Raw genomic sequence first — 17,839 nt, 5'->3', positions numbered from 1 at the left:
CAGTTCCCATCTCGTCCACCAGGGGGAAGTGATCACCTCCACCGACAAAGAAGAAGAAGAAGAAGGCCGTGCCACTGTTTGTGTTTCCGGTTTGGGTCACGCTTGTGGTGGCGGTTCTGTTGTTTTGCTGCGTTTGGATATCATTTAATCTTTTCTCTGAAGAAAGGAAACACAAGAAAGCTGCAAAGATGCCGAGAATTATGATAAAAGGAGGTGTCTGGCGCAACACTGAGGTACGTGTTCACTGGGCTAGTTTGGTTAGCTACATGCTAACTCAAAAACCCTGTAAACTAAAGGATCGGCTAACACGGTGCTAGCTGCTCTGTAATGTTTCATTTGGATTTAATACAGAATGTTAACTAATAACTATGTGTTAAACGTACACACATGTACATTTTTGAGTTTCTTCTCCCTAAATAAAGAACGTTTATTACCAAAAAGTGTTTGTTTTTTTTGTTTTTTTTTTAAACCGCTATGTTTGCTTAATTTCAAATGGGATACTTTATTTGTTTATTTGTTTGGAAATACTCCAGACTGCTACTGTCTATTGTTGTAATTTTAAATAAGCATTTGTTTGGTTAAAAACTCAAGTATATATACACCAAATGCACCCAACAATAAAACCCCTAAAAACAAAATAGCACTCAGAAAAACAAAAAGTTTGTAATATCTGTACGTAAAGTGGTCACAAATTCCTTTTAAGGTGTGTTGCCAAAATGTTTTTGTTGATATAATACTTTTTCCTGCCATTATCACAGATTCAGTTTGAATTTTGAATTGAATTATGCAGATTAAAAGTTTTGTAAATATTATCTCAAAAGTATTTCTTCTTGGACTTTTTTCATTAGACAGGTAACTATCTACTTCTATCTTTATTCAAGAATTAATACATGACATATCTATGTAATTATTGTTTTATTTTACAATAAATTTGCTCTTCTTAAATCTATTATCTGCAATTTAAACGTATTTATTTATTTGTTCCTATTGTTTGTTTTTATTGATCGAAAAGGTGCAGTAAGAAGAATTACACTCTTTTATTTCTGCCCTTTAACTTAATCAATGACAATGAGCCACACAATATTTAGTTATTCTTTTTTTTGGCTTTTTTCTGATAACCCAAAAATCTGCAACACATTTACAAATCATCCCATGGCCACGAGTCAACTTTCTACAGCAAACAAACATAAAAAACAAATATCTGCAGTTCAATTCTTACATTTTAAAACCCTGATTTTATATATAATAAGAAATTATCTACAATTCTTTTTTTGTGCCACAATCAGTGGTAAAACATTACTAGTATGTGTTACCCCACACTTAATAAGTGAATAAAAATATGGCAAAAATAATCAAACATTATCCGAACATTCCAAGGTAAAACAAACTTAGCTTTGTTCAAAATAAGAAGGTTTTTAGACACCTCACTTTTTACACATGATATATGAGCTTATCTTCCAAAATAACTAGCAAAAAATTTGTATTGTTTGTAATATAGTAAATGTATAGGGCTGGGCAAAAAAAAATCGATTTTATCGAATTTGTAGATATATATATGTATGTATATGTGTCCTTGTGGGTTACCGTAGCGCAATGCTAACCAGCCCCCTCTTTGTTTTACATTTACCCTTTGAGTAGTCTGTATGTGTGCCACAGGCATGTTTAAAGGGGACATATCATGCTAAATCCACTTTTTTAGCCCTTAAATGCATTTTGTTGTATATTTAGAGTGTTTAGAAGTACAGAAAAAATCAAATTAGTCTCTTCAGGTGCTCCGTAGATATCTTTATATTCTGTTTTGCTCATATTTTTCAATCTGTTTTGATTTTTCCATTCTCTATTACATTTTTTGAACTATTACATCACAGTATTTGCAGCGGAACTGCCAAATTAGGACATCAACTCCAAGTCCAACACTTCGAGCAATCCACCATTTTTATTTCTCGCTTTTATTTTGTAGTCCAAGCTCAAGGATGCTGAAGTTACGAGAGGATAAGTCAAAATGTTGGGTTGTTGGATGTAGTAACCCGAACGCTTCATTACACCGTCTCCCAGCATCAGAACCTTTTCGAAGTGCCTGGTTGAGTTTTATTTTTCACGGAAATGTACCCACATCTGTGGATAAGGTCATTTTTGTGTGCACGAAGCACTTCAATGATGACTGCTTCATCAACCTCCACCAGTATAAAGAAGGATTTACAGAAAGACTTTGTTTGATTGAGGGTTCAATTCCTTCTATCTTTGGAGACGATGAACAGAGCACTTCGGTAAGCTGTAAATAACGCTAAAAAGTGTGATGATAAGACGTCCCCGTCATTGTTTTGCTAGCATTAGCAGTTGCACTGTCTTCTTATGTTAGCGCTGTGTGCTCGTTTTAGATCCTTGATGATATGGCCTACGTGATTTAATTTAAGTCTAAAGTTTTCATTAGTCATTTCATTTTGCCGTTTTTGTCTTTGAAAAGACTGTATTAAAACGCATTTCGTGACGTTAGCTTGGCGCTAGCGTTAGCTCGGTGCTTGTGTTAGCTCACTTGTTAGGGTTCTGCAGGTTCATCATCTTCATTTTCATCTCGCTCCGCCAGGTCAGACTCTGGCTCAAACATGTAAGGCTGGATGGACAAGTCTTCCGTTGTTGACATTTTGTAAATAACCTCTGAATAAAAAGTTTATGCGTCGCTACATAGCCGTATCTCTTCTATCAAACTACAAAAATGGCCGAGCAGGGTGGAGTTGAACCGAGTGTCACCTCTGCAACCTAGAGAGGGGGCGGGGTATGAAGTGTCTCATTTGCATTTAAAGAAACCGCACCAAAACGAGTTGCTCTCAGAAGCACATCAGAAAAGGGGTGGAGCTATAATAATGAGGAATTCAGACCCAAGCATTGCAGTTCCGCTTTATATAGACCACAACTGTATGATTTATATGTAAAAAGGAAGGATTTAAAACCATGATGTGTCCCCTTTAATGTTTTATTCGCACTATGCTGAGATGCTAAGGGAAGAGTTTTTTTTAAATTTTATTTATGTTATAAAATACGTAGTTGTATTTTTTAAACAGGAAATTTAAGCTACTGCGAAGTTGCTGTTGCACTTTTTCGTAAACCTGAGTTAAAGCTTGAAATAGTTGAATGACAGAGATTGTTCTATGCATTTTAACTCTCGAGGACAATCACAGCAATAAAGTTGCACTTTAGACAGTATATCTGATGTCTGCAGTCATTTTTAAGTGCATTGAACAAAAAATCGAAACTCGAATTCTTCTTTAAAAAATTGCCCAGCCCATTGAAGTTGCATTGCAAACAGTTCTTTGCATTTAATTACAAAAACAATATATTTTCAATGTAAAAAAAACAAACAAAAGAAGCTACAGATGATAGTGCTAATGTGTACTTATTATTTCTTCATCCAGGATGAAATCCTCAAAGCGGCTGTGATGAAATATGGCAAAAACCAGTGGTCCCGAATTGCCTCGCTGCTGCACCGCAAGTCAGCCAAGCAATGCAAAGCCAGATGGTGAGTCCGCACACCTGATCTCAACAGCTTCACAAAGCTCCGTGTCTCATGTGAAAGGGTCAAAGGTCAAACAGTGTGTGTCTGTCTACAGGTACGAGTGGTTGGACCCCAGCATTAAGAAGACAGAATGGTCCAGAGAGGAGGAGGAGAAGCTGCTTCATCTGGCTAAGCTGATGCCCACCCAGTGGAGGACCATCGCTCCCATCATAGGACGCACTGCTGCTCAGTGTCTGGAGCACTATGAGTACCTGCTGTAAGGAGTTCTGTCCTCATCATCATGTGTTCAAACATTTTCTATCATCAGGATCTGTGAAATTCTGACTGAACACTGTTTGTTTTGTGATTGCTTAGTGACAAAGCAGCTCAGAAAGACAACGAGGAGGAAGTGGGAGACGACCCCAGGAAGTTGAAACCAGGAGAGATCGACCCGAACCCTGAAACCAAGCCTGCCAGACCTGATCCTGTGGACATGGACGAAGGTAGAGGACAAGTTTAGGGCCCTATTAATTCCTTTTTTCCCCCAAAATCCATTTTATGTTTTGTTTTCCACATTCGTTTTTTATAGAAATATTTTATCATATTGGTTTTCAACTCCTGTGAGGAAACATTATAAAGATAACTATAATTAAACTAAAATGTATGTCAAAGTAAGTGTAATTTAACTTGGATTATTCTGACTGCCCTATTTTAACTATTCATAAGATGTATGGGAGCCTTATATAGGGCCCTATAAAATCAATTTTATTTTTTCAAAAATTCTGTTTCAACATTCATTTTAAAAATTGAATTTTTCAACAAATATTGTATACAGTTTTTCAGAAAATATTGGTTTTCAACTGCTTTGAGGAAACAAAGTAAATTATAATAAAAGAATCTGTTGTAGAAACAAAAGTTCAACTTTTTTGAAAAATGTAAGTTTACTGCTTGATAGGGACGTAGCGATTCACTCAACTCCCTATACGATTCAATTCACGATACTGGGTTCACCATATGATTCTCTCATGATTTATTTTACAAAATGGGAATGTAGACATATATTCCTTAATTTTTTGGGGGAAAAAAAACTAGAAAATACTGTTCTATTTTCCTTTTATATTTAATTGTAAAAAGAATCCCTTGATAAACTATTCAAAACAATGCAATTTAACTAAATATAAATCTTGAATGAAATAAATGAAGGAATAATACAAATGAAGAAGAAGCCTATTAATTTCAATTCTGGTTCTATAGTAAACAATGCAAAACTACATAATAGTTCCTAAAAGTGCAACTGAAACTGTATTTTGTGCCTTAACAATTGGACTTAAAAAAAAAAAAAACAGTCATTGCACTGTATTTACGTCAGATATTTGTTTGGACCAGCAGAGGGCGCTGGTAACCCAGTGGTCGGTTGGCATGCAGATATCCTTGCAGTGAAGAAGAGATGCTATGCTAGCAGACAGAGCTAATAGAAAAACGTGACTTTTACAGATATTCACGTAATATTACAGATATTCTTTTGGTGCTGAAGGGGCAAGGAATAATTTATGAACATGTTTAAGAGTAGAAGGCGGCCAGAAAGAAAGTAGTAGCCCGCTTACAACGCTTTTAGACGAGAAGGAAAAATATATAGCATCCTCTGCTGTTTAAAAAAAGTACTGTGATTTAATTTTCAGAGCATCGATGTGAATCCTGATACCTATGAATCGATTTTTAACTGCCTTACGATTAATCGTTGCATCCCTACTGTTTGATAAATATGATGCTTGTTTTTTTATATTGGTTCTTGAATCACAGTTAGTTACCATTTACTTGTTCTCATAAGTTTCAATACATTGCACACCCCTACTACTTATTGATGTAAAAGAGAGAAATGCATGCTCAAGCTTTTTATTTTACAAAAACAGTCTGATTAACTGAGTTCAGACATTGTGCTAAGACCCATTTTCATTTTGTGTTCTTCCTTCCTTGTCGTTCCTCTCTGTAGACGAGCTGGAGATGTTGTCCGAGGCCAGGGCTCGTCTGGCCAACACTCAGGGCAAGAAAGCAAAGAGGAAGGCCCGAGAGAAACAGCTGGAAGAAGCCAGGTGTGCAAGACTTCAGGATGACTCGGTTTCATAATCATTCAAATCTGGTATTTATTATTTTTTTTGTCTTATTTTATTGTTAAACTCGTGACTCTCTGCAGACGTTTGGCAGCCCTGCAGAAACGCCGAGAGCTGAGAGCGGCAGGAATCAGAATCCAGAAGAAGAGGAAGAAGAAGAGGGGAGTGGACTACAACGCTGAGATCCCCTTTGAAAAGAAACCTGCTGCAGTAAATACAGCCACACACTTAATGAAATGACTGCAGGACCACGTGTTTGACACCACAGTGTGTTAATGTGACATTATTTCCTTTGTCAGGGTTTCTACGACACCAGCATGGAGCAGTATGACCCCCTGGAGCCAAACTTCAAACGCCTCCGACAGCAGCACCTGGACGGAGACCTACGCAAGTAAGTGACGCTATGAGCTACGCTACATTTAATGGGATTATTCACTTCTTTTTTTTGGGCCTAAAATCTTTGAAATGTACTTATTAGGAGATTTATGCCTAACAAAACACATTATTATGCACCATATTAAAGCAGAGAAAAAGAGCTCTCCTAAGGGACCTTTACTCTCCCTTAAACAGTGCACAGACACGCTCTGGTGGCTGAAGTTAGCGAGTAAATCACGTACTTTTGAAGGACTCCCACCCAAAAGGACTTCTATTCTCAGGGTTTCTGAGTCTTCAACTGTCTGTGATTACTCTCTAACTTCAGCCACCAGAGTGTGTCAGCGCGCTGTTTAAGGGGGGAATAAAGTATTAACTGTTTTTATCCTCTCTCGGTAAACAAAAGAGGGTTACATCGGCATCTTTAACTTTTCCCGATTATTTAGAGCAACAAAAACCAGCACACGGCTGAACAATAGGATGATTTCAAGATGGAGGAACACAGGATCTAAAACTGTAAAGTAGTCCCATTTTTTTTAAAAGGTAATAAAAATAATATGGTGCAAAATAATGTGTTTTGTTAGACATAGATCTAATAAGTACATTTTAGGCCACATTTGTAAAAACAGTGGAGGATACGGTAAAGAAATATACTTCTGAGCCCGGCCACCGTGTGTTTTACGTGCAGTGAGCGCGAGGAGAAGGAAAGGAAGAAGGACCGACAGAAGCTGAAGAAGAAGAAGGAGAGCGACCTGCCGTCGGCCATCCTGCAGATCAGTGGCGTAGCCGAGTTCACCAAGAAGCGCTCCAAGCTGGTTCTACCTGCTCCTCAGGTGAGGATTGGATTCTGTTACCATGGTTACATTACATTTTGCGATGTATGCATCGATTTCATTGTAAACGTTGTCACAGATCAGCGATGCCGAGCTGGAAGAGGTCGTCAAACTGGGTGTGGCCAGCGAGGTTGCCCGTCAAACGGCAGAGGAGAGCGAAAGCGGTAACTCCGCCTCTTCCACCCTCCTGTCAGAGTACAACGTCACCAACACCATGGCAACGGGCTTGAGGACACCACGGACGCCAGCTGTACAGGACAGGATCCTGCAGGTAACAAAACACACACATACACGTGTTAAAAAACACACAAAATAATAGATGAAATGCACAAAATGACAGATATACACAAACTCATGGGTTCTCAACCTTGGGGTCAAGACCCCATTTCGGGTCCAGAGACACTGGGAGGGGGTCACCAGAGACTTTCAAGAAACTAAGAATATTTTTTTAAACAATTTGAGCCCAATTTTCCTTATTTTTCTTATTTTTATCCTTTTTCTGCAACTACACCAAATGTGCCATATTTTAACCTGTTTTTATCACATTTTCTTGCCATATTTTTGCTGTTTTTAATGCATTTTTGCTACATTACTCCAATTACTGCCACTTCTTCATCAACTTTTTCTACTTTCAAGACATTTCCACCACTTTTCCCACTTTGTTGCATATGTTGACCCATTATTGTCACTTCTAACCTATTATCACCAATATTTTATGCTTATTTTTTTGTTCACGAGTTGTCATGCCCATTATTTGCCAGTTTAAACTAATTGTTCCAATATTGACACTTTGAACCCTTTTCTAACACTTTTTTCTGTTCTTTTTTATCCACTCAAATTTGCAACTTTTAACCAATTTATGTGGTTTTTAAAATCCCATTTCACCACCTTTTCCACCATTTTTTTTAATCATGTTTAATCCATTTTTTTCTGATTAAAACAAGGATTTCCATCTTTAAGATGGCTATAATAATAATAAAGTTCCTGGATAACAGTGGATATTATTCAGATGAATAAATAAATGTGGTTATCACAGATTCATAGAACAATGGACCATCATTTTACTGACTTTATGGATGGACCCCAAAAATCTCTCCCCTTTATTCTCCCTTATAGATGGTCCTGAATATATTAATAATGATCAAAACAAAAGGACTGCAAAAACACACAAAATAACTGGAAATGCAGAGATTACAACAAATATGGTTATTGTTTGTTTACAGGAAGCCCAGAACCTGATGGCTCTGACCAACATTGACACGCCTCTGAAAGGCGGCCTCAACACGCCGCTTCAGGAGAGTGACTTCAGCGGCGTGACGCCCCAACGTCAGCAGATCCAAACGCCCAACACCGTCCTGACAACGCCCTTCAGGTACTGACCACGCCCCTTCTATATTAGCCACGTTAGCATCATCACTGTGGCTCATTTCACCTGTTTGGATCTTTTAAACAGAACTCCTGGACAGGCTCAGGGTTCAGACGGCATGACGCCTCAGGCCGGGGGCGCGCTGACTCCGCGGGGGACGGGAACCCCAGGTTTGACACCAGGCCGCACGCCGCTAAGAGACAAGCTGAACATCAACAGCGAGGACCAGCTGGCGGACGCTGGATACGCCAAACACGTGGTAACACTCTGACCAATGAGAGGAGAATAAAGTGAAGGACTGGATTTAACTGCTTTGTGTTTGATGTGCACAGCAACGGGAGAGCCTGCAGCAGCTCAGACAGGGCCTGATGTCACTTCCTGTTCCAAAGAACGACTTTGAGATCGTTCTCCCAGAAAATGCAGAAAAAGAGCTGGAAGAAACGGAAATGGAGACGGGATTCGTGGAGGACTCTGCAGACGTGGAGGCGCACAAGCAGGTGTGTGAATTTAACCATTTGTTTCTGAGATAGGTCATAAAAATAGAAACATTTTGGAACTTTTTTCGGAGATGAGCCCAAAGCCAGACATAAAAATGAAGAAAAAAAAATTTCTGAGAAAAGGTTGAGGGAAGGCATAAGAATGGAAACATTTTGGATTTTTTTCTGAGATAAGGTTATATACAGTAAGGCATAAAAACGGAAAAAATGTGTATTTGTTTCTGAGATAAAACTATAGAAAAGCATAAAAATGGGGGAAAAAGTGTGAATTTTTTCTCTGAGATAAGGAATAAAAATGGAAACCATCTGGAAATTTTTTTCTCAGATAAAGCTACAGAAAGAAAAAATAAATAAATACATTTCTGAGATCAGGTTTTATATCGTAAGACATAAAAATAGATTTTTTTCTTCTGAGATAAGGGAATAGAAAGACAGAAATTGAATAACAAATAAAATAAATTTCTGAGATAAAGCTATGAAAATAGAAGAAAAATGTAATTTTGTTTTGTGTTTTTCAGGCTCTGAGAGACGCAGAGCGAGAGAAGGAGCTGAAGCTGCGACACACTCCTGTTCAGAGGGACCTGCCTCGACCCACGGAGGTAAAAACCTGCATCACCGACTGCTTCTTCTTCTTCTCTGGATGAAAGTTAAAACGTTCCCGTGAATCCTGACCGAGTTTCTTTCCAGGTGAACGAGTCCGTGCTGCGTCCGTCCTCCATGGAGCCGTTCTCTGACCTTCAGATCGCTGAGGAGCTGGTGAAGCAGGAGATGATCACCATGCTGCACCACGACTGCCTGCACCACCCGTCCTCCACCAGCGCCGCCGTCGCCGCTCAGATGCTGCGCGCCAAAGCCCGAGGCCCCGCCTCCACGTCCAACAACGCCCTACACATCGCCTACCTGGAGACGCACAACTACAAGCCAGTCAGCCCCGAGGACATGGAGCAGGTTAGGAACGACAGTCACCAAATAACACGGTCACCAGTTGAACTTTAACACCAACATTAACTTTATTTATTTTTGGTTTTTACAAGAATTCTGCAAATTTTTTAAAGTTTAATATGAACTGATGAAGAAATGAATGACGACCTTTGCACCTCTAGTGTTTGACTTTAAGCTATGATGTCATCATTGTGTTGGTGACATCATCATTAAGGGTCAACAAATGGCTCACACACTTTGGTTAAAAAAAATAAATACATTTCTTTACTTTCACTTATTTAAATATAAATCTAGTTTAAAAAATACAGTATAAAAATTAAATAATTAGATCATAATAAAAATACATTTATATTTTTGCAATTATTAAAAGTAACTATATTTATTTAGTTTAAAAAAAGTATGAAAATGTAATAATTAAATAAATAATAAATATAAATGATACATTTTTGTAATTTAAATTTTTTTTTTTCAAATTAAAACACACCCACTCTCAAGTGGCTGTATTCTATACTTTCACTTCCTCAAATATAAATCTAGTTAAAAAAATATGGTATACAAATCAAATAAATAATAATTTAGTTTATATAATTTTTTTCAAATTAAAACACCAAGCAACTGTATTATTACTTTCATTTCCTCAAAGATAATTAATTCAATAATACAAATAAAAATGCAAATTTATTTTATTTTTTATTTTTAATTTAAAACTCAAATTTCCTCAAATATAAAAATCTAAATAGTTAATTCAACAGTAAAAAAAATATAAAAAATATTTATTACAAATGTATCTAATTATTAAAACAGCACACAGAATCACAATGAACCGTATTCTATACTTTCACTTCCACAAATATACATCTAGTTAGAAAATACATTATAAAAATTAAACAATAAATGGTTAATTGTTAATTAAATTAAAAAAATATTTTTGTAATTTTTCAAATTCTAATAGTTGTTTATTGGTTTTTCTTGATTCTGTAAAGTGTCTTTGAGTGTCCAAAAAAGCGCTAAATGAAATGGATTTATTATTATTATTATTATTATTAATAATAATAATGTGTGTGTAACGTGTTCAGGCTAAAGCCATCCTGGCAGCAGAGATGGAGGTGGTGAAAGCAGGAATGGGACATGGAGACCTGAGCATGGAGGCCTTCTGTCAGGTGTGGGAGGAGTGTTACGGTCAGGTGAGTGTTTCACAGCTATAGTATGGTACTGTATAATAACAACACAGGTCATTTCATCTGATGTTGTTGTTTGTGTCCAGGTGCTGTATCTACCTGCTCAGAACAGATACACCAGAGCTAACCTGGCATCTAAGAAAGACCGCATAGAAAGCCTGGAGAAAAAACTAGAGGTACACACACACACACACTGATCTCCTTCCTCCTCTGACTAGATAAGGTGACATAAATATGGAAACATTTTGAATTTTTGTCCCCTGAGATAAGATTCATAAGGCATAAAAATGCAACAATTAATTTTTTTTTTTTTTTTCTGAGAAAAGGCTGTAATAAAGCATAAAAACAGAATTTTTTTTTTGTCTGAGATAAGGCTGTAGTAAGGCATAAAAATGGAAACATAATAAAGTGTTTTCCAGGGGGGGAAAATTCAAAAGGCATAAAAATTTAATTTTTTATTTTAATTTTTTCCTGTAATAAGGCTATAGTAGAGCACAGAAATTGAAAAAAATTGGGATTTTTTTTCTGAGAAAAAACTGTAATAAAGCATAAAAATGGGGGAAAATGTTTTTTTTTTCCTGAGATAAGGCTGTAATAAAGCATAATTCTGAGATAAAGCTGTAGAAAGGCATAACAATGGAAAACATTTAGATATTCTTCCCCCTGAGATAAGACTATCATAAGGCATAAAAATTTAGAAAATATGGGATTTTTTAAGAGGGCCGTAGTAAGGCATACAAATGGAAAAATTGATTTTTTCTGAGATAAGGTTATAGTAAGGCATAAAAATTTAAAAATGTTGATTTTTTTTTTTCTTAGATAAGGCTATATCTCCTTCTACCGCTGACTTCACTCTAATATTGATCCCTCCTCTCTCATAGGTTAACCGAGGTCACATGACCGCAGAAGCTCGTAGAGCTGCTAAACTGGAGAAGAAGCTGAAGATCCTACTGGGAGGGTTCCAGTCCAGGGCTCTGGGGCTGCTCAAGCAACACAATGAATTATGGGAACAGGTGAGTGTCTGATATGGATTTATTTACGGTAGAAAGTTAAGTATGTGAGCTGTTTTTCTTGTGTTGTCCACCAGGTGGAGCAGGCTGCAACTGAACTGCAGACTTTCACTCAACTAAAGAAACAAGAAGACACCGCCATCCCGAGGAGGAAGGAGGTACTGCATTTACAACTCATTTAATCACTTATGTTAAAAGAAATATACACATGTACCTATCCTGTAACGCATTGCACTGTTTTATTTTTTGGTACATATATGGTCCAAAAAAATATTTATGTTTTATTTTTTTTGCTGTATTTAATTTTGATTTAAATGTTTTTTTTAACACTCACATTACAAAATCATTATTTTACTTCTATATTTTTATTTACAACAATTTGTTGTTCACTTATTTTATATTTAGACAGACTTTTCCTTATAAAATGTAGTTGTAATTTTACAAATATTTGTTTTTTAATACCTTGAAAATTATTGTTAAATTTTACAATTTTTTAAAACTTAATATATTTGTCTCCAAATTATTTATTTTGAAGAATGCAAATATTGTCATTTTTTATTAGTAATTTAATGATTTATTTAAGCTATAATTTATTTTAATTATTTATGCTGTAAAGCGCTCTCACAATTTTTCAATTATGTGCTTTTTTTTCCTTTGCCTCTTTCTGAAAAATTCCAAAATTTTAAAATGTTTATGCCTCATCTCGGAAAAAATAATGTGGTGAATTGCTCACAGCCTCTATTTATACCTGTTGCTGTTACTTATAATCGTTACCATGCAGTTTTTGTAGTTTGTAGTAAAATATTGGAGTAATGTTGAATATTTAACTTAATTCAAGCCACAAGCAGACGATGATCCATGTGTGTTTTTCTTCTTCTTCGTGTGTTCCAGGCTCTGCGTGAGGACGTGGAACGTCAGATGGAGCGAGAGCGTGAGCTCCAGCAGAGATACGGAGAACTGCTGATGGAGCGCGAGTCCCTGGTCAACGCTGCCCACAAGCAAACCACTCAATAACTCACGCGCGCAACCTGTCCAAAAAAACTCTCCATTGTACTGAATCCTAACGTCATCCGCTTATGATGTCACAAGCTGCGTTTTGAGCATGCTCAGTAGGCTGTTTCTGTTGTTTTGCTTTAAGTGACCAATAAAGTTAATTTACAACGGTGCAGGTGAGTGACTTGTGTGGATGTGTATCAGTGAAGAAAAACAGTTATTTAGAATAACATTTATTTAGAAAATAAACTCCATTGTTGGCATGGAAACAGAAATTAAGCAAAGTTTCATCTTATGTCAAATATTTTTGAAAAACATTTTTTAGAGGTAAGGCTATAGTAAGGCAAAAAAAAAAAAAAATTGGAAGCAAGGCTACAGTAAGGCCCTAAAAATTATTTTAAATATGATGAACAATGGAAAAATTTGAAAGACACCCAAAATCGGAGGTAAAATTGAAAAATTTTGAATTTTTTTTTGAGATAAGGTTTTATTAAGACTAACCACTAGTGCAAATATGATGGACGCACTAAAACTGGGGTTAAAAAGTATTAAAGCATGAAAAACAAGAAAAATTTGAAAATGCCCCAAATCGGAAATAAGGCTATAGTAAGGCATAAAAATTGAAAAATTTTGAATTTTTTTTTTTTTTTTTTTTTTTGAGATAAGGTTATATTAAGACTCTAAACACTAGTGCAAATATGATAATCACACTTAAACTGGGGTTAAAAAGTATTAAAGCATGAAAAACAAGAACAATTTGAAAATGCCCCAAATCGGAAATAAGGCTATAGTCAGGCATAAAAATTGAAAAATTTTGAATTTTTTTTTTGAGATAAGGTTTTATTAAGACTAACCACTAGTGCAAATATGATGGACGCACTAAAACTGGGGTTAAAAAGTATTAAAGCATGAAAAACAAGAAAAATTTGAAAATGCCCCAAATCGGAAATAAGGCTATAGTCAGGCATAAAAATTGAAAAATTTTGAAATTTTTTTTTTTTTTTTTTTTTTTTTTAGATAAGGTTATATTAAGACTCTAAACACTAGTGTAAATATGATAATCACACTTAAACTGGGGTTAAAAAGTATAAAAGCATGAAAAACAAGAAAAATTTGAAAATGCCCCAAATCAGAAATAAGGCTATAGTAAGGCATAAAATTGAAAAATTTTGAAATGTTTTTTTTATTTAGATAAGGTTTTTGAAGACTCTAATCACTAGTGCAAATATGATGAACACACTTCAACTGGGGTTAAAACGCAGTAAGGCATGAAAAATGGAATATTTTGAAATACAACCAAAATCGGAGGTAAGGCATAAAAATTTTGAAATTTTTTTTTTTTTTTTTTTTTTTTTTTTTTTAGATTAGGTTATATTAAGACTCTAAACACTAGTGTAAATATGATAATCACACTTAAACTGGGGTTAAAAAGAATTAAAGCATGAAAAACAAGAAAAATTTGAAAATGCCCCAAATCGGAAATAAGGCTATAGTAAGGCATAAAAAAATTTAATTTTTCATTTTTTATTTTTTCTAGACAAGGTTATAATAAGACCCTAAAAACTAGTGCAAATATGATAATCACACTTAAACTGGGGTTAAAAAGTATTAAAGCATGAAAAACAAGAAAAATTTGAAAATGCCCCAAATCGGAAATAAGGCTATAGTAAGGCATAAAAATTTAAATTTTTTTATTTTTTATTTTTTTTTTAGATAAGGTTTTTTTAAGACTCTAATCACTAGTGCAAATATGATGAACACACTTCAACTGGGGTTAAAACGCAGTAAGGCATGAAAAATGGAATATTTTGAAATACAACCAAAATCGGAGGTAAGGCTATAGTAAGGCATAAAAATTTTGAATTTTTTTTTTTATTTTTTTTTTTAGATAAGGTTATGTTAAGACTCTAAACACTAGTGAAAATATGATGAACACACTTCAACTGGGGTTAAAACGCAGTAATGCATGAAAAATGGAATATTTTGAAATACAACCAAAATCGGAGGTAAGGCTATAGTAAGGCATTAAATATTTGAAATTTTTTTTTTTTTTTTTTTTTTAGATAAGGTTATGTTAAGACTCTAAACACTAGTGCAAATATGATGAACACACTTAAACTGGGGATAAAAAGTATTAAAGCATGAAAAACAAGAAAAATTTGAAAATGCCCCAAATCGGAAATAAGGCTATAGTAAGGCATTAAAATTGAAAAATTTTGAAATTTTTTTTTTTTTTTTTTTTAGATAAGGTTATATTTAGACTCTAAACACTAGTGCAAATATGATAAACACACTTAAACTGGGGTTAAAAAGTATTAAAGCATGAAAAATTTGAAAATGCCCCAAATCGGAAATAAGGCTATAGTAAGGCGTAAAAATTGAAAAATTTTGAAATTTTTTTTTTTTTTTTTTTCTAGACAAGGTTATAATAAGACCCTAAAAACTAGTGCAAATATGATAATCACACTTAAACTGGGGTTAAAAAGTATTAAAGCATGAAAAACAAGAACAATTTGAAAATGCCCCACATCGGAAATAAGGCTATAGTAAGGCATTAAAATTGAAAAATTTTGAAATTTTTATTTTATTTTTTTTTTTTTTTAGATAAGGTTATATTAAGACTCTAAACACTAGTGCAAATATGATAAACACAATTAAACTGGGGTTAAAAAGTATTAAAGCATGAAAAACAAGAAAAATTTGAAAATGCCCGAAATCAGAAATAAGGCTATAGTAAGGCATAAAATTGAAAAATTTTGAAATGTTTTTTTTTTTTAGATAAGGTTTTTTAAGACTCTAATCACTAGTGTAAATATGATAATCACACTTAAACTGGGGTTAAAAAGTATTAAAGCATGAAAAACAAGAACAATTTGAAAATGCCCCAAATCGGAAATAAGGCTATAGTAAGGCATAAAAATTGAAAAATTGAAAAATTTTTTTTTTTTTTTTTTTTTTAGATAAGGTTATATTAAGACTCTAAACACTAGTGCAAATATGATAAACACACTTAAACTGGGATTAAAAAGTATTAAAGCATGAAAAACAAGAAAAATTTGAAAATGCCCCAAATCGGAAATAAGGCTATAGTAAGGCATAAAAATTTTTATTTTTTTATTTTTTTATTTTTTTTTAGATAAGGTTATATTAAGACTCTAAACACTAGTGTAAATATGATAATCACACTTAAACTGGGGTTAAAAAGTATTAAAGCATGAAAAACAAGAAAAATTTGAAAATGCCCCAAATCGGAAATAAGGCTATAGTAAGGCATTAAAATTGAAAAATTTTGAAATTTTTTTTTTTTTTTTTTTAGATAAGGTTATATTTAGACTCTAAACACTAGTGCAAATATGATAAACACACTTAAACTGGGGTTAAAAAGTATTAAAGCATGAAAAACAAGAAAAATTTGAAAATGCCCCAAATCGGAAATAAGGCTATAGTAAGGCGTAAAAATTGAAAAATTTTGAAATTTTTTTTTTTTTTTTTTTTCTAGACAAGGTTATAATAAGACCCTAAAAACTAGTGCAAATATGATAATCACACTTAAACTGGGGTTAAAAAGTATTAAAGCATGAAAAACAAGAACAATTTGAAAATGCCCCACATCGGAAATAAGGCTATAGTAAGGCATTAAAATTGAAAAATTTTAAAATTTTTATTTTATTTTTTTTTTTTTTAGATAAGGTTATATTAAGACTCTAAACACTAGTGCAAATATGATAAACACAATTAAACTGGGGTTAAAAAGTATTAAAGCATGAAAAACAAGAAAAATTTGAAAATGCCCGAAATCAGAAATAAGGCTATAGTAAGGCATAAAATTGAAAAATTTTGAAATGTTTTTTTTTTTTAGATAAGGTTTTTTAAGACTCTAATCACTAGTGTAAATATGATAATCACACTTAAACTGGGGTTAAAAAGTATTAAAGCATGAAAAAGAAGAAAAATTTGAAAATGCCCCAAATCGGAAATAAGGCATATTTTAAGGCATAAAAATTGAAAAATTTTGAAATTTTTTTTTTTTTTTTTTTTTTTTTTAGATAAGGTTATATTAAGACTCTAAACACTAGTGCAAATATGATAAACACACTTAAACTGGGATTAAAAAGTATTAAAGCATGAAAAACAAGAAAAATTTGAAAATGCCCCAAATCGGAAATAAGGCTATAGTAAGGCATAAAAATTTTAATTTTTTTATTTTTTTATTTTTTTTTAGATAAGGTTATATTAAGACTCTAAACACTAGTGCAAATATGATAAACACACTTAAACTGGGGTTAAAAAGTATTAAAGCATGAAAAACAAGAAAAATTTGAAAATGCCCCAAATCAGAAATAAGGCTATAGTAAGGCATAAAATTGAAAAATTTTGAAATGTTTTTTTTTTTTAGATAAGGTTTTTGAAGACTCTAATCACTAGTGCAAATATGATGAACACACTTCAACTGGGGTTAAAACGCAGTAAGGCATGAAAAATGGAATATTTTGAAATACAACCAAAATCGGAGGTAAGGCTATAGTAAGGCATAAAAATTGAAACATTTTGAAATTTTTTTTTTTTTTTTTTTTTTTATAGATAAGGTTATATTAAGACTCTAAACACTAGTGCAAATATGATAAACACACTTAAACTGGGGTTAAAAAATATTAAAGCATGAAAAACAAGAAAAATTTGAAAATGCCCCAAATCGGAAATAAGGCTATAGTAAGGCATAAAAATTTAAATTTTTTTATCTATTTTTTTTTTTTTTAGATAAGGTTTTTTTAAGACTCTAATCACTAGTGCAAATATGATGAACACACTTCAACTGGGGTTAAAACGCAGTAAGGCATGAAAAATGGAATATTTTGAAATACAACCAAAATCGGAGGTAAGGCTATAGTAAGGCATAAAAATTTTGAAATTTTTTTTTTTTTTTTTTAGATAAAGTTATGTTAAGACTCTAAACACTAGTGCAAATATGATAAACACACTTAAACTGGGGTTAAAAAGTATTAAAGCATGAAAAACAAGAAAAATTTGAAAATGCCCCAAATCGGAAATA

The 17,839-nt window shown here is 33.7% G+C and overlaps 1 protein-coding gene across 1 annotated transcript; it reads left to right on the top strand.

Moving 5' to 3' along the window:
- Positions 1 to 56: 56 nt before the first annotated feature.
- Positions 57 to 12,962, top strand: cdc5l (CDC5 cell division cycle 5-like (S. pombe)). Its single transcript, XM_028469552.1, has 19 exons — positions 57 to 233; positions 3,411 to 3,514; positions 3,606 to 3,767; positions 3,866 to 3,993; positions 5,481 to 5,580; positions 5,682 to 5,808; positions 5,898 to 5,989; positions 6,659 to 6,803; positions 6,883 to 7,074; positions 8,027 to 8,175; positions 8,257 to 8,428; positions 8,502 to 8,666; positions 9,185 to 9,265; positions 9,354 to 9,614; positions 10,685 to 10,792; positions 10,873 to 10,962; positions 11,668 to 11,799; positions 11,874 to 11,954; positions 12,688 to 12,962. The coding sequence occupies exons 1-19, from the start codon at positions 189 to 191 to the stop codon at positions 12,808 to 12,810; spliced, it is 2,457 nt and encodes an 818-aa protein (XP_028325353.1). The 5' UTR covers positions 57 to 188; the 3' UTR covers positions 12,811 to 12,962.
- The last annotated feature ends 4,877 nt before the right edge of the window (positions 12,963 to 17,839 follow it).

The sequence above is a fragment of the Gouania willdenowi genome, chromosome 15, assembly GCF_900634775.1.
Source record: "Gouania willdenowi chromosome 15, fGouWil2.1, whole genome shotgun sequence".
Lineage (NCBI taxonomy): Eukaryota > Metazoa > Chordata > Actinopteri > Blenniiformes > Gobiesocidae > Gouania > Gouania willdenowi.
This window is presented reverse-complemented; position numbering and strand designations above follow the sequence as displayed.

Bases quoted from the DNA above. Each gene is read 5' to 3' on its own strand.
- cdc5l (XM_028469552.1), top strand. From the start codon at position 189: ATGCCGAGAATTATGATAAAAGGAGGTGTCTGGCGCAACACTGAG. The intron at 3,768-3,865 runs GTAAGGAGTTCT...GTGATTGCTTAG, and splicing joins GAGCACTATGAGTACCTGCT to TGACAAAGCAGCTCAGAAAG. The intron at 8,667-9,184 runs GTGTGTGAATTT...TGTGTTTTTCAG, and splicing joins ACGTGGAGGCGCACAAGCAG to GCTCTGAGAGACGCAGAGCG.